Source organism: Mizuhopecten yessoensis, unplaced genomic scaffold, assembly GCF_002113885.1.
Source record: "Mizuhopecten yessoensis strain PY_sf001 unplaced genomic scaffold, ASM211388v2 scaffold2307, whole genome shotgun sequence".
NCBI lineage: Eukaryota > Metazoa > Mollusca > Bivalvia > Pectinida > Pectinidae > Mizuhopecten > Mizuhopecten yessoensis.
In genome coordinates, this window is record NW_018404481.1 from 880615 (window position 1) to 896680 (window position 16066).

The following is a 16066-nucleotide window of genomic DNA, read 5'->3' on the forward strand; positions in this document are numbered from 1 at the left end:
ACGGGATTAAAATATGAATAATTTTCTTATGCTTGTTGTTATGTAATAAACATATATATATGGAGGGAAATGTAAAGATTTGTGTTTCCATTCAATCGACCAATGAGACGCCAGACCCTCTGCCCTTCGGTAATATCATTAGCTTCGAAGATGGCTTCCCAGCATAGGAAGCCGATGAAGGGAATCCTCAAATCGTCTTCCAGTTTCGACAAACCAGAGCCTATTTAGTAAGAAATATGTTTTAATTATCGACCGTATTATCGTGTATGTATGGTTGAATATATTTTGAAATGGTGACCTAACATATTATTGTAGACACAACGTATCATAATCAGCTGGCTCATTTGTTATGATTATGAGGGTGCTCGTTTGTCACCACACACTGCTCTTTAAGTTCTATTCCAATTCCGTGTGTGGTGTCTGTCAGAAATGGTCACATACAGCTGGTCAGAATCAAAAAGAGATAGGCCTAGATGATAATAATTTAAACCACATCCTTTTTACGACAACCGAAATGATATTGTCAAAAATAGTCCTCTGTATCCTGTATCACAACGGCGCATATGGGCCTAATACCCCTGCATTTGGGTAACAGCTACCCATTTGAGTAACAATTTCATTACTGAAATGGGGAATAAAGTAAAGTTCTTTTACTCATTATAAACAAAAAAATGGCGTCATTCTTTCAACATGATCAAATAAAAAGTACAATGAGGTACAATTGTGCATAAATATGTGTATTCAGTTGTCTAAATTTGTGTGAACATGACAAATTGTATCACCTCCATTGCTTATAGTGTGTTGTAGAGTAGCTATAAATAACACAGAAAAAAAAATCATGCTTACCTGTCACATTTGCACTGAATGGTCCCATTGCCTATACACACTGAAGTCAATGCAGAACAAAGTCAGTGATATGGTTTGTCCTTTTCACAAAAAGGTAGACATCAGAATTGATAAATTGTTGTGCACAAATGTACTTCATTGTGTTATTTATTGGATTTAGGTGAAAGGAAAACATCCTTGTTTGCTCCAAGTGTTTAAAAGAACTTTGTGTTTGTTTTTATTTCACTTTATTCCCCATTGTTACTCAAATGGGTAACTGTTACCCAAATGCAGGATTATTACCCATAAGCAACGTTGTGCCAAACCTGTCATGATATAAGCAAGAAATATTTTACAAATATACCGAAGTATTGTATTTAACACAAATGTTTTTAGCACAACCAACACACCCAGGGATGGAAGGAAGGAGATGACATGGGATGAAATGAACATATTGGCCACTCATCACCCAGCAGATAAAGACTATGGCCACATGAAGATAGACGAACCTCTCACACCCTACAGCAAATATTCAGACCCCGAAGATGAGGATGGGGAGACACAACAAAGACGCAGCAGCATTAGCGAGAAAGAGATTGAACTCAACGCAGAGACAATAGCTTCAAGGTTAAATATTGACATAAATATATAACTGGTGTCCGTATTAATCAATACAGCTGGTACTTAATTTAGATGTATAAATCATTGGTGTTCTCCCCAAGATTCTACCATAACATGGTGTCCGTCTGCCCATCAAAATTTCTTAAAACAACTACTTCTTTCAAACCGCTGAACAGAATTTTACCAAATTTGACTAGAACCATCCTTAGAAGGTGGGGGATTCAGGATGGTACAAGTGAAGTGGATGAGGGAATAAATAATTGCCAAAAACGACTTCTCTGGAACCAGAACGATGTGCGGCATATCCACTATATTTAATTTGAATCATTTCTTGTAGTGGTGATTCAAAATGTACATTGATGGAGTGTCTGACTAGTGTACTAGTTTGGACATAAAACCTACATGTACTAGTAGTCCAGGGTTTTGACTTATAGTACTGCACACCCCTGTCATGTTAGCAGGGTTGGCCATTGGGTCCACCTCACCCTATAGATCGATATATTCTCTCAGGCATAACATGGAAACTATTTAGAACCTCAGCTCATAACCATATATATACACTTGTTGTGCATGTATGAAGAAATGAATACATATGTGCTGCCAGGATTAACCTAAAGTTCCAGCCAAACCCTTAGAAACTCTACTTTATAATCAGATATACAAATTCCTGACATAAAACTATGAACACAATATTACTATACAAGTTGGTCTTGGTGTCTGGCCCTGCTTCTTGGGACCCTGTCCCAGGGTCATAACATGAAATAGACTTAATACCCACTTTAAAATAAAATGCATAATCATGAAAGACCAATACACTTATGCTGCCAGGGTTGGCTCCAGGATCTGGACCCACCCTTAGGAACTCTATCTCTGGGTCATTACATTAAAACTGTCAAGATCACCACTTCATTACTATATAGAGATGATTTATTGTGACTGTTTTTATTTTTTTATCTGTAAACAATTGACTTCTCATCATAACGTTGTCGATGAAATTACAATGAAACTAGTACTTTTGAATCTATTTTAAAGAAATGGCTGGCACCCCAATCACATCTAATTATGGACTGTGGGTTATGGCCATAAAAGGGGTCACTGAATGCAAAACCTTCAATTAGCCTGAAACTAACCATTAAAATTTCACCATCATTTCATAAAATGATCCTTAAATGATGAGAATCAAAACTAATGCTCAAAAAGGGCTGAATCTTCAGGGTGGGGCTGAGGGATCCGATGGGATAGTAAGGGTTCTCCAATGTGCAAAGCATTTAAGCAACATCATCTCTGAACTTACTGGTGGATTATCACCGCACAATTTCATCTCCACTAAAAGTCCTTAATTGATAGTGATCAGGTTTATACTATATGTCTACTTCTGTGCTTCTACTTATTACAATATATATAGCAAATGTAGGATGTAAAAGGGACTAAAAAGGTTTTTAAATTATACACAATTGTGTTTAAACCTATTGTAGCAGTTTTTGATAAACAATATCTTAGTGTAATGTTTTTGACTATGATGTAATCCTGTTACTTTTTTAATTACTAACTTAACAATTTTGTTGTCTCAGATTAAATGAAGAAGGCATTAATCCCACTGTGTTAAGCCATCCTTCAATTGACGAAGAATCATCTTCTGATGAGGAGCTAGAAGAAACTCCAGAAAAGAAAGGTTAGTTAAGATTGAAATAGTTGAAGTTTATTATTGACACTTCCAAATTTTCCTCAAATTTCATATGTAGGTCTCCTTTGCCTTTGGTCTTGAGTTGTGCATATTTCATTTTGAGACACTTCAGAAGAAAAACGTGATAACCGTCTTAGATTTTTACTGTTCAACGTTTTCCTTTATTGTTGTGGAACAGAAAAAAGCTAACAATTCTGTTTGTTCATGTTGGTACGGTAAGTTTGTTGACAAGAATATAAATTGAGAAACTTATAAGAATCTGTTTTTGAAGCAGTCACGTTTTCTTGTGTTCTTTTAGTATATCCTCTGGACAATGATTGTCAGAAGCTTGAATTACTATCTGTGGCTGTAAAATCTGTGATACTTTCTGTTGTAGCTGTGAGGAAAGTTTTTGAACAAAAGAGGAAGCTGCACTACAATGAATTCCAGGCTGTTAAATTAGCCAAGCAGTTGATGAAAGATGATGATGATGACGACGACGAGGATGAGGATGATAGTGCTAACAAATTAGATAATAATGTGACGGACTCAAGTCAGCAGCCAAATATGGATTCAGCATTAACGGAGCAGAGTGAACAAACGGAAGGAAAATGATGTATAGAGTACTGTTGTTAGACTTTGTACCTAGATAGCAACATATCCCCTGTTGTGTTAGTTTATACAATAACAATTAGCATGGTGTTTTGTAATGTTGGGTATGTGTAAGCTTGTTATGGTGTGTTAATATATACCGATGTTTAGTCTCCATGTCTCCCCGACTGTTCAAACCATTGTTTTCTAATCCCAAAAGGATAACGAATTGCAAATATTTGTCCTGGCAATCAAAACAAAGCAACTTTGATGCATATCTAGTGTTTGACTTCCTTCCCCTGGATTTTGTCTATTGCGCGACAGAAAGGGCACATTTCAAAAGTCTAAAATCACAGCACATATTGATGTGGATTTGGTAAATCTACGATGACAAAACCAAAATCCTTGTACTAAGGCCAGACACCATGTCATGATCAGTTTGAGTGTTTTTGTGAGTCTGGTTACAAGGTCTGAACACACTCTTTGTTGGTGATAAAATATCATAGATTTAATATATATATGTGTATATAAACTATGTTTTCGTGTGTGTGTCATATGGGTAAATATATGTTTTGTATGGTAATGGGTACATATATGTATACTTCCCAACTAATCCAATATTATTGCCAACTGTATACTGAGGGGATTATCTTAAGTCCAACCCTCTTGGCTGTAAATGCTCCCAAAGCAAGTTCTCAGTCATGTTCAACCTCAATTTCATTTATTTTTTTGCGGAAAAATACTGCATTTTAACTAAATTTTGAGACCGGAAAATTCATTTCACTATTTGATACACAGCCCTTAAACGTAAAGATGTAGACTTTTTTATTTGTTTTGTATATCAGTACATCTGTAAGTTAATAATCAGTGGTAATTATTCATGTACTTTGTTGCAACTACATTTTATATTTTTTCGAAAGGACTTGTTTAATAATGTTGGTATATTGACTTTCATAAAAAATATTTTTTATTGAAGAAGAAGTATATGCAAAACTTTTAATATAGATATTTATCGATGTGCGTACTTGTCTAACACAACTTCTGTACCCATTTTATATCGATAGATTCCACAAAACCTGCCCTCTATGTTGTTTGTTTGGTCACCAATAACTGACCATGATGCTTTCTTTCAGGTATTTTTATTACCATTTCCTAATGAAATGATGTTAGATTCGTTAGTTGTGATTCGAAATATTGTGTAAAACCTATTGGTGGGCGATTGGTGATCATTCATTCAGCTTTTCTATGTAACTGCCCTTTAGATAAAATTGTAACTGTTAAGTCTATGTGGATCTTTCTGTTCTATTTTATGAAATCATGCAACACTTTTTGTGTCCCCTTAAAGATTTTTTTAAGTATTGACAAGTGCTATGGTTTGATTCTACAAGAAAGTGTTGCTATTTTCTGTAGAATTTAGTGTGTTATGTTGTTGTACTGTAGTGGCCTCGACTAGTGTAGCAAGAATTTGAGTGTGCTTAGGCTAGTGCTGTCATTAGGATCATCTGGTTTGCTATGCAAGGATTCAAGAAAAATTCAAAGCATCTGTTTTATAAAGATCAGACGCATTTCTTTTCAAAAGAGATGTTCTTATGGTGAAACTTCAAAGACATAAAGTGCCACAGTTTTGTGGTGTTTTTTTTTTTTTTTTAGAATTTATTTTTTTTCATGGTCCCCAGGTTTGACTTACTGTAAGTCTGTGATGTTTTATTCTACAAGATTTCCTGTGTATCTCCAAGACTACACCACATAGTGTTCAGCTGATCAGACAGTGGATTTTTTTTTTTTTTAAATTGACTTATCGCTTTGTTATATTTTATTTTTCTCAGTTGAAAAGGAATTGCCATTGATTAAATAAGGAGATTGTTTGGGTACCGGCTTAAAAAAAACACTTGTAGAAAATTCAGATCTCCCAAAACATTTCTTCTCACGCTTTCTTATAAAGTATTTGAATTTATACTTTTTTCACCAATAACTGCCAGATCAAATGATCTGGAACAATATAAAATATTTGAACTTCTTCCAGTAGTCCTGAATTGATCAGGATTAAAGTTGACAAAATTTGAAGGAAAAGAAAAATGTTTGAAAGGATGTTTAGGGTTTGTTGCAATACGTGTGCAGATTTTGTTTTTATAGCCAGACTTTATAGATGTGGAAATAGTGAATTCAGGTTTGATGCTTTTGTAACTATATCACAAGACTTGGCTTTATGTAGATATCGTATAGGTATACTGTTGTACTTTAATTTGAGATCTGATTGCTGAAATTCTGTGACCTTTAACCCTGTCACCACTGTAGACCATATAATGGACTCATCCAAATCAATGCATGGCAGGCTCTACTAAAGTTACATAGGGGTGAAAGGGTTAAAATTGTAGCAATGTTAAGATATTGGAAGAATCTTAATTATCTGGGTTTTTTCATCCTTCTTCAAATGTTACAGGACACCACCTTGGGTTAATTTTCTTATTGAAACTTTGTGGCTTTTTTGATCATGTTAACCCTTTCAACCCTATGTAACTTTAGTAGACTCTACCATGCATTGATCTGGATGAGTCCATTATGGTCTACAGTGGTGAAAGGGTTAAGGGCTATTCCAGAAATTATATGATGGGACATTTAATTTGACTTCTTCAATCCACAATGAATTTGTTCCTAAGTCTATACAAATGTTAACACAAACTTTAGCCCCCCTCCCATCCCTCCCTCCTCTCCATATACCCCTGTATATCATTGATGTTAAGTGCTTCTCTGTGCCCACATTCACATTGGGAATTGCCTTTTTTTTCTATTTTCATTTTTGTATTCAGAAAAAAAGTTCCTTAATAAACAGATTTGATTCATAAACAAATTATGCCTTAATTGAACTATATAATTATGCAAGTGGTATTGTTCAATAAAATATCATTAGTACAGTACAATAGATAAGTAGCCATCGGTTGATGACAAAATGCAAATATTCTTTGGGATTTTTTTAATGTTAATCACTGATGATAACCTTACTTCAGCTTGCCAAAGAAAACAAGAGAAATGATTTATTTAGATAATATGTTATTGTTGAGTGTTTACTTACACTTGTTCATCAGTCTCTGTGTTTTGATCAGGTGCATTAAGAATTGGATTTCTGTACTCACACGGATACTGTATTTCGCCTTTGATCTCTCCGAAGGAGGTTAAATTAGTTTATAAGTACTGGTTTACTGTTAAGTTTGACGCTGGGTATATGCATGAAAGACTTGTTACTTTGACACTGGTATAAAAAGTCTGATGTTTGGCTGATCACTGGTAAAAAACTATGTCCGTAAGAAAAACCAAACATTTGAAGTGCTTATATATATATATCTATTTACTTTTATATAAAATGTATTTTTAAAAGATATATGCTATTTCATTCTGTCATCTGTAATAGATAATATTATCAGTATCCTGATGATAAGTGCTATTTTTGTCACACAGATGTTATCGGCAAGCTGATAGATATATTGGTTCAAAGTCTGTGACATTTTTTAAGGTTCATGATTCGTGATGAAATGACGTCCCAACCCACTACTCATCAATACTGCTATTTAACCCTTCCACCACTGTGGACCATAATGGACTCATCCAGATAAATGTATGGTAGAGTCTACCAAGAGTCTACTAAAGTGATCTAGGGGTGAAAGGGTTTTTAGATAAGATGAACCACATACTGGTTCAGATGCATGTATTAATATATATTACACAGTAACACTTAATAGGAAACCAGGGCATTTTATGAATTTTGTTGGTTTGTTTTTACAAATTTCGGAAAACTAAATTTTCACTTATAAAATGTTTTTTTGGCCCGTAATTGTGTGAGCCAAATTCATTATCAACATATATATTACTGTAGTTTTAGATTTGCAGTTCGGTTGAATTATTTGATAGTGAATTCAATGTAACCTAGAATGATAAATTTCTGTGATAAATAGAACAAAATAATTTACATTCCTTTACAAATTGCAACTAATTACTTAGTATTATCGAGTTAGGACAAGAGTGCTGTGTTCAGGTACAAAAATAACTTCTAGTTGTATAAAACATCATGTGTGTGACTTAAGTATTAATGAAACGATGATTTTTTTTCACATTTTGTTTTTGTGAAATATTGGACATAATAGGGATATATCTTCGATGATGTAAGTGCTAAATAGATCTTTGATGAGCATAGTAACACAAATACGAATAAAGACCACTTTTTTTGTATGAAAAAAAAATAAAAAATAAATTTATTAAGAATATTGCATCTCCAAAATTTGACAGTAGTTGTTTAGATTTTACACTTTAATATATAGGTTTCCATGTGTGCAAGTCATATTTTCGTTGTGTGTGAGAATTTTCTGTGATCACCTGTAGTTTTACTGCATAATATGAATATGGATGCTTGAGCTTGTACATGCACTATAAAAATAACCTTTTTTCAATGTACAGTATAATGGAAGCACAACAATAATTAACGTTTTGTATTGATTTCACAGTACAATGGACCCTATTTAATCTGCTCTCAAAGCTATGAAAAGCTTTCTTGAATTGAGAAGTATTAGATAAATTCATCATGTCGAAAATATTTTCCAAATATTTCCAAGAAATAGCTTGTGTCGATAAATAAGAGTTCATTGTACTCTAAATCACTTTTCACATTAATTGGCATTAATAATTTATTCATTTTGAAATTGAAATCTAATAAGGAGAATATCGCTTTCAATATTGAATAGTTTCTTCTCAATTATGAACAAGGTAATTAACGTACAATCCCTTCTTATGTAGTTCACGAAATAATTAGGAACAGGTAAAATCAGGACAATTTACTATTATAATTGCTGTTGTGTATGCTCTAAGAATCAAATTTTACAAAATTCCATTTTTGTAATTTTTAAAATAGACGCAGAATTAAACACAGGACATTAATACATAAAAATAATTTAGCGTCAAAAAGAACCAGTTTATTAATTGAGAAATATGTTTCTTGGAATACAAATTGTTGCAAAATAATTTGAAAAATTCAAATTTCTCCTGATTATCAGTAAATGTTTTGGTTTTTTTGGCATACATATCAGGATACATGTATATGTTGAATTTAAGGAAATAACTACATTTTGTATTATGGTGGAAGTTGATATATAATGTTAATTGTTTCTTCCGAGAGTATTCTCAATCTTCTTGTCGGCATCCATTGCTATGGGTCTGTGTAGTTTGAGGTGTTGGTGACATAACTTTGCTATTTTCTATAGATTCCATCCTTGATCATGAGATTGAACATATTTTATCGTATCTTCTTTTGCATTGTAATTTTCTTGGTGGAAATTTTCGTTTAAAGGTAATCGTTCTTTGGTTTGTAACTATGGAATTCTTAAGTACGTCACAACAGAAATGGACATATCATTTATATTTGTTAAGTAAAATTAAATATATATGTTGATTTGATACCGTGCTTGTATTGTGGTTATTGGTGTTCATGTAAATATATATAAGTTAACCGTAATTCTGTAGTGTAGATTTTGAACAATGAAACCTCGTACATTTGAAATCTAAGTCAGTTATAAGCATTGCTAAGGATTAAAATGTTGAGTATAGCTTTGTTGTTAATGTTGAATTGAGAACATCCACACCAACAACTCTCCGTACAGATAAAACAAGTAATTATTACCTATTTCTTAATAAGTATGTTCATGATTTAGAGAATTCTATTTTCCTTTGTGCCTTTTAAATACAGAGAAAGAAAAAAGGCACCTGTGCAATACAAGTAGTATTGAACATTTCAAGACAAGTACAACTTAAAGGAAAAGAAAAGTACTGGTACAATCAGTATGAAAAAATAAATAATGTACACAAAAAAAACATGATTGATAAATATTGTTATGGCCTGGTAAGTTCTAGTAATTGAGCTGTACCAGGGCATGTACATGCATGCCATCAGAATTGGCATTTAGATCATTTGAATAGTAAAAGATTCCACATCAATAATATTTTTTTCCTTTTCGTTTAAATGTCAATACAAGGTTTAAAAATGCAGAATTTCTGAAATGTAAACATGCGACACGGACTTGACAAATACATTATTATATGGTAAAAAAAAAAATGGATAGTAATTAACTTAAAAGATTTATTTTTTGTTTTAAGAAAAAACATCTATATAAGTTCCTTTTTGTGTCGCTTGCAATGCCTTGCTAAAAGAGCTGAGCAGGCGACACATCCACTCCCGTGGAATTCTTGTTTTGATATAAAATAAATCCATATAGGAAATCAGTTTTACGAATGTCAAACATTTCAGTATTTTTTTCTAATGAGGTAATACAGACCTGTCAAGTCTACTTGCCATCATCCAGAAGTACTGCTATAATCACTTCAGTAGCTATCCATGGATGTACAGTAATGCAAGCATCTGCAAACCTACCTTGCCTTACAGTTTTTTACAGACCAGAAATAACCTATTGATGAACAGGGTTGAGTAAATAGCTTTAAATCTATGGAAAGAGACCTTAATTGATATTGTAATAGAGACTAATCGCTCTTGAGGATATAGAACTACTTTAGTTTAATCTCTAAGTACTTAATGTTATTAATTGATTATGACAGTCTTCGATGTTAAATAGATATATAATGTAATGTGCTTTTTTCCCCAAAAAAAATATAGCACATGTGTATCTCCTTGCAGGAAAATGCTGATGTTGACCAATTATCTTACTCGGTGTGGAGGAATGGTTTACTAGGGACATGACTATGTGAATTAGATGTTATTAAAATGTTATGATGGCCAGGGGCATTTGTAGTCTTCAGTCCGTGCCATTCATGAGGCTCCAGAAATGTGCTAGCAACTATTCAAACATGTGTAGCTATATTACATATACTGTTCCTATGTTTGAAATAACACAAATATTGTCTGTGGCGAAAGTTAAACATGACTGATGCAACACTGAACACAGAAAACATGTTAAATCAGAAAGAGTTACATTTAAGCTACAGGTGTACTGTATTCTCCCATTTCAGGGTAGAACTTGTTCTCCTCAATATAGCTTTATGGAATGTTGTAATAATAACAACCTATATATATTGAATATCTGTTCAGCATTATAATTATTTTCATAACTTATCTACAGCTGCAAAAAGGATTTTGATATCCAGTATTTATCCTGTGGTTCATTATCCGTTGTCACTCGGCCTAATTTTAACTCATTCACCCCTGAAATTTTATAATCGACTATTCCAACCTTTGAATTGGAAGAGTTCTAATGCGTCTTCAGGGGTGAATGAGTTAAGCTAGTGTGGTATTACTGGGGCTTGTTCGTTTATGCGGAACAACCAGTTTGACCGTTTATAAATGTAACAATTTTGGGTGTAAATCCAGGCGGACCTGCAAATGTTTATGCAGCCCTTGCAAGGCTTACCCAATCAAGGCTCACCTGAAAGCAGCATCGGATTACTAGGTCCGACCTTATTTAATTAACGAACAACTGTGGTCCGACTGGTTTGACCATTTAAACGAAAAGTGCCCGGGAGTTTATCGTCTTCCTTTCCACTTAACAAGATAAATTTGAAAATTTAAGCTTTATAAGAATTACCTTATGTCACACCAAGTTAAAAATATATTGAAAACTCAGAACACACATAATTGCCATATGTAATAAACAAGATGAGCTATACATGCCCTAAGGGCCTCTTAATAATTTGAATGTATCAAATCGATTATTTATAATTTTCAAAGGAATGTGTCAATCTCAGATTTGTCTGGTTATTATAATAAAAATGTATGCTGTATCAAGTGCTTTTTGTTCTTTTTGAATAACAATCTAGCAACTTTGTGCTATCTAGCAATTATATGCCCATTGGGTGATTTCAAAAACTAAAGCAGCATGCATATGGGAAAATGTCTTCAAAATGTAAATAAATGGCTGCCATGTGTATTTGGCAACTTAAAACAGCCCCAAGATGTGGTACGTGTATTTCATCTATGATTTGTCTCATTATATATCATGTATTTGGCATGTTAAAGATACCATACAGTGAACATCTAGCCCTGTTTGCTCACCTAGAAATTTGAAGAGAAACGTTGGTAAAAATGGGAGTCAAAGACTACTTTTTTTCAGAATTCCATTTTGTGAATTAAAATGACTCCACCTTTTTTCAAGGTCACAGCGGTCAAATATGTGAAACGCTTTAAAGGACTTCTTCTGAAGAACAGAGAGTATAGAATCTTCATATCGGTGGCTTCCTGGGATAGAGCCCGACATATTTTGAGAATGAAAATGACCTTGACCTACTTTCAAGGTTGCAGGGTTAAAATGTGTCAAACACTTCAAACGACTTCTTCTGAAGAACTGAAAGGTATAGAATCTTCATATTTTGCTGGCTGCTTTCTTGGATAGAGCCAGACAAAGTTTGAGAATGAAAATGACTTTGACCTACTTTCAAGGTCTAAGGGGTCAAATGTGTGAAACGCTTTAAAGGACTTCTTCTAAAGAACAGAAAAGTATAGAATCTTCATATCGGTGGCTTCCTGGGATTGAGCCCAACAAAGTTTGAGAATGAAAATGACCTTAGGTCAGGGGTCAAATGTGTCAAACACTTCTAACGGCTTCTTCTGAAGAACTGAAAGGTAAAGAATCTTCATATTTGGCTGGTGGCTTCCTGGGATAGAGCCCAACAAAGTTTAAGAATGATAATGACTTTGACCTACTTTCAAGGTCACAGGGGTCAAATATGTCAAACTCTACGAACTACTTCTGAAGAAGAACTAAAAGGTATAGAATCTTCATATTTGGCTAGTGGCTTCCTGGGATAGAGCCCGACAAAGTTTGAGAATGAAAATGACCTTGACCTACTTTCAGGGTTTAGGGGTCAAATGTGTCGAGCACTTCAAACGACTTCTTCTGAAGAACTGAAACGTATAGAAACTTCCTATTTTGCTGGTGGCTTTCTGGGATAGAGCACGACAAATTTTGAGAATGATAATGGCTTTGGCCTACTTTCAAGGCCACATGGGTCAAAAATGTCAAACTCCGAACGACTTCTTCTGTAGAACTAAAAGGTATAGGATCTTCATATTTGGCTGGTTGCTTCCTTGGATAGAGCCAGACAAAGTTCGTGAATGAAAATGACCTTGACCTACTTTCAATGTCGCAGCGGTCAAATATGTGAAACGCTTTAAAGGACTTCTTCTGAAGAACTGAAAGGTATAGAACCTTCATATTTGGATGGTGGCTTCCTTGGATAGAGGCCGACAAAGTTTGAGAATGAAAATGACCTTGACCAACTTTGAAGGTCTCGGGGATCAATTGTGTCAAACACTTTAAACGACTTCTTCTGAATAACTGAAACGTATAGAAACTTCCTATTTGGCTGGTTCTTCTGGGATAGAGCCCGACATAGCTTAAACAAGAGGCCCAAGAGGGCCTGTATCGCTCACCTGAATATTTAAGCAGTCATAGCAAAATATTCTCATTAAATATTATATTGCACTAAAAATATTTCCCTCACAAACTTTGTTGGCTCCATCTGTTGAAACTACCAGCAAAATATTATTACAAGATTCCATGCTTTTTGATTCTTCAGAAGTTGCTTGACATATTTTTCCCTGTGACCTTGTAAGTAGGTCAATGTCATTTTCCTTCTCAAATTGGTAAGCTCTATTCCAAAAGCTACCAGCCAAATCTTATGAATCCATTCCTTTTAGTTCTCAAGAACAAATCCATTAAAATGTTGTTGACCTCTGTGACCTCTAAAGTAGGTTGAGGTCATTTTCATTTGCAAACTTTGGTGAGCTCTATCCCGGGAAGTCACCAGCCAAATATTATAATTTTATGCCTTTTAATTCTTCAGAAGAAGCTGTTTGAACTGTTTGACATATTTGAACGCTGTGACCTTGAAAGTAGGTCAAGGTCATTTTCATTCGCAAACTTTGTTTGGCTCTTTCCCAGGAAGCCACCTGCCAAATATTAAGATTTTATAACTACCAGTTCTTCAGAAGAAGTCGTTTAAAGTGTTTGACATATCTGCCTCATGTGACCTTAAAAGAAGGTCAAGGTCATTTTCATTCTCAAACTTTGTTCGGCTCTTTCCTAGGAAGCTACAAGCCAAATATAGAGATTATATACCTTTCAGTTCTTCAGAAGAAGTCGTTTGAAGTGTCTGACACATTTGACTCCTGTGACCTTGAAAGAAGGTCAAGGTCATTTTCATTCTCAAACTTTGTCGGGCTCTATCCAAGGAAGCCATCAATCAAAAATAAAGATTCTATACCTTTCAGTTCTTCAGAAGAAGTCATTTGAAGCTTTTGACATATATGACCCCTGTGACCTTGAAAGTAGGTCAAACTAGTTTTCATTCTCAAACTTTGTTGGGCTCTATCCCAGGAAGCCACCAGCCAAATATAAAGATTATATACCTTTCAGTTCTTCAGAAGAAGTCGTTTGAAGTGTTTGACACATTTGACCCCTGTGACCTTGAAAGAAGGTCAAGGTAATTTTCATTCTCAAACTTTGTTGGGCTCCATCCAAGGAAGCCATCAGCCAAATATGAAGATTCTATACCTTTTAATTCTTCAGAAGAAGTCGTTTGAAGTTTTTGACATATTTGACCCCTGTGACCTTGAAAGTAGGTCAAACTAATTTTCATTCTCAAACTTTGTTGGTCTCTATCCCAGGAAGCCACCAGCCAAATATAAAGATTCTATACCTTTCAGTTCTTCAGAAGAAGTCGTTTGAAGTGTTTGACACATTTGACCCCTGTGACCTTGAAAGTAGGTCAAGGTCATTTTCATTCTCAAACTTTGTTGGGCTCTATCCCAGGAAGCCATCAGCCAAATATGAAGATTCTATACCTTTTAGTTCTTCAGAAGAAGTCGTTTGAAGTTTTTGACATATTTGACCCCTGTGACCTTGAAAACAGGTCAAGGTCATTTTCGTTCTCAAACTTTGTAGGGCTCCTACCAACGAAGCTTTCAGCCAAATATCATGACTCTAGGCCTCTCCGTTCTTCAGAAGAAGTTGTTTAAAGGAGAAGTTGACGGACAAGGACGGACGGACGGACGGACGCCGCGCCACGGCATAAGCTCACTTGGCACTTCGTGCCAGGTGAGCTAAAAAAAGGAAATGACCTTGATCTACTTACAAGGTCACAGGGGTCAAATATGTCAAACAATTAAACTTCTTATGAATAAACTTATAAGAGTATAGATTTATAATATTTGGCTTGTAGCTTCCTAGGACGTAGCAGACAATGTTTTCGAATGAAATATTTGTAGTACAGGATAATATTTAATGAGAATATTTTGCTTTGACTGCTTATATTCAGGTGAACGATACAGGCCCTCTGGGCCTCTTGTTGTTTGCAAACTTAGGACCCATTCCAGGAAGCTATATAACAGACTAATATCATGAGTTTAGCTCTGTCTTGCAGTTTATCAGAGTAGGTCATTTAAGTTTTGAACGCATTTGATCTCTGTGAATTTAAAAGACGGTCAAGGTAATTTTTTTTCACAATCTTTATCAGGATCCTTCAGAGGAAATTATCAGCCTAAAATGCCTCTAGATGTACCTTCTGAAATAGTCATTTGTATTTTTTTGAAAACATTTTGACCTCTCTGAACTTGACAGGTCAAGGTCGATTTTATTCACAACCTTTGTTGGGCTTCATTCCAGGAAGCTACCAGCTTAATATCATGACTCTAGGCCTTTAAGTTCCTCAGAAGAAGTCATTTAAAGGGGAAATTGACAAAGGACAGACGGAAGCTATGCCACGGCTTAAGCTTACATACTCTTCAGGCAGGTGAGCTGAAAAGCTGACAATGGACACCAGAAGACCCTTTGGCCTAGGTGGGCTAAAAAGTTAACAACTGATGTAGAAAAGCAATATTGTATTATAAGTTCACAGGCTTGAGGCATGTGAACCAAGAATCAAAATACAAGTGAATGTTTTATGGTCATCTTTTATTGTTGGACAGAATCATCTTCACATAAGATGTCTTATTACTAATCCTTGAACACAAGTGGAAAGTAAAGAACAGCACACCAAACAGGTATAACAAAATCTTTGCAAACAATATTTTCAAGTTATTCCTTCAAAGATTGAACCTAAATAAAAGTATGTTGCTCATGTTATCACAACTGGTAGTCCAAGCTTGAACTTGTCTAGTCTTTTAAGGGCTCGTGATAATGTAGTGCTAATGTAGTGCTAATGCAGTGCCAATGTAGTGCAATGTAGTCCTAATTTAGTGCAATGTAGTGCTAATGTAGTGCAATGCAGTGCAATGTAGTGCTAATGTAGTGCTAATTGTTTTAATCACAAGGAGTTCCACTTAAAATATACTGAAGCTTGCGCTCTCTGCACCCCAGGAATATATCATAGCAAAATTGA

At 34.7% G+C, this 16066-nt stretch overlaps 1 protein-coding gene across 1 annotated transcript; it reads left to right on the plus strand.

The window, feature by feature from the left end:
• Positions 1 to 123: 123 nt before the first annotated feature.
• Positions 124 to 8767, plus strand: LOC110445473 (protein phosphatase inhibitor 2-like). The gene is made up of 4 exons (XM_021490124.1): positions 124 to 227; positions 1222 to 1452; positions 3018 to 3118; positions 3507 to 8767. The coding sequence occupies exons 1-4, from the start codon at positions 151 to 153 to the stop codon at positions 3722 to 3724; spliced, it is 627 nt and encodes a 208-aa protein (XP_021345799.1). The 5' UTR covers positions 124 to 150; the 3' UTR covers positions 3725 to 8767.
• The last annotated feature ends 7299 nt before the right edge of the window (positions 8768 to 16066 follow it).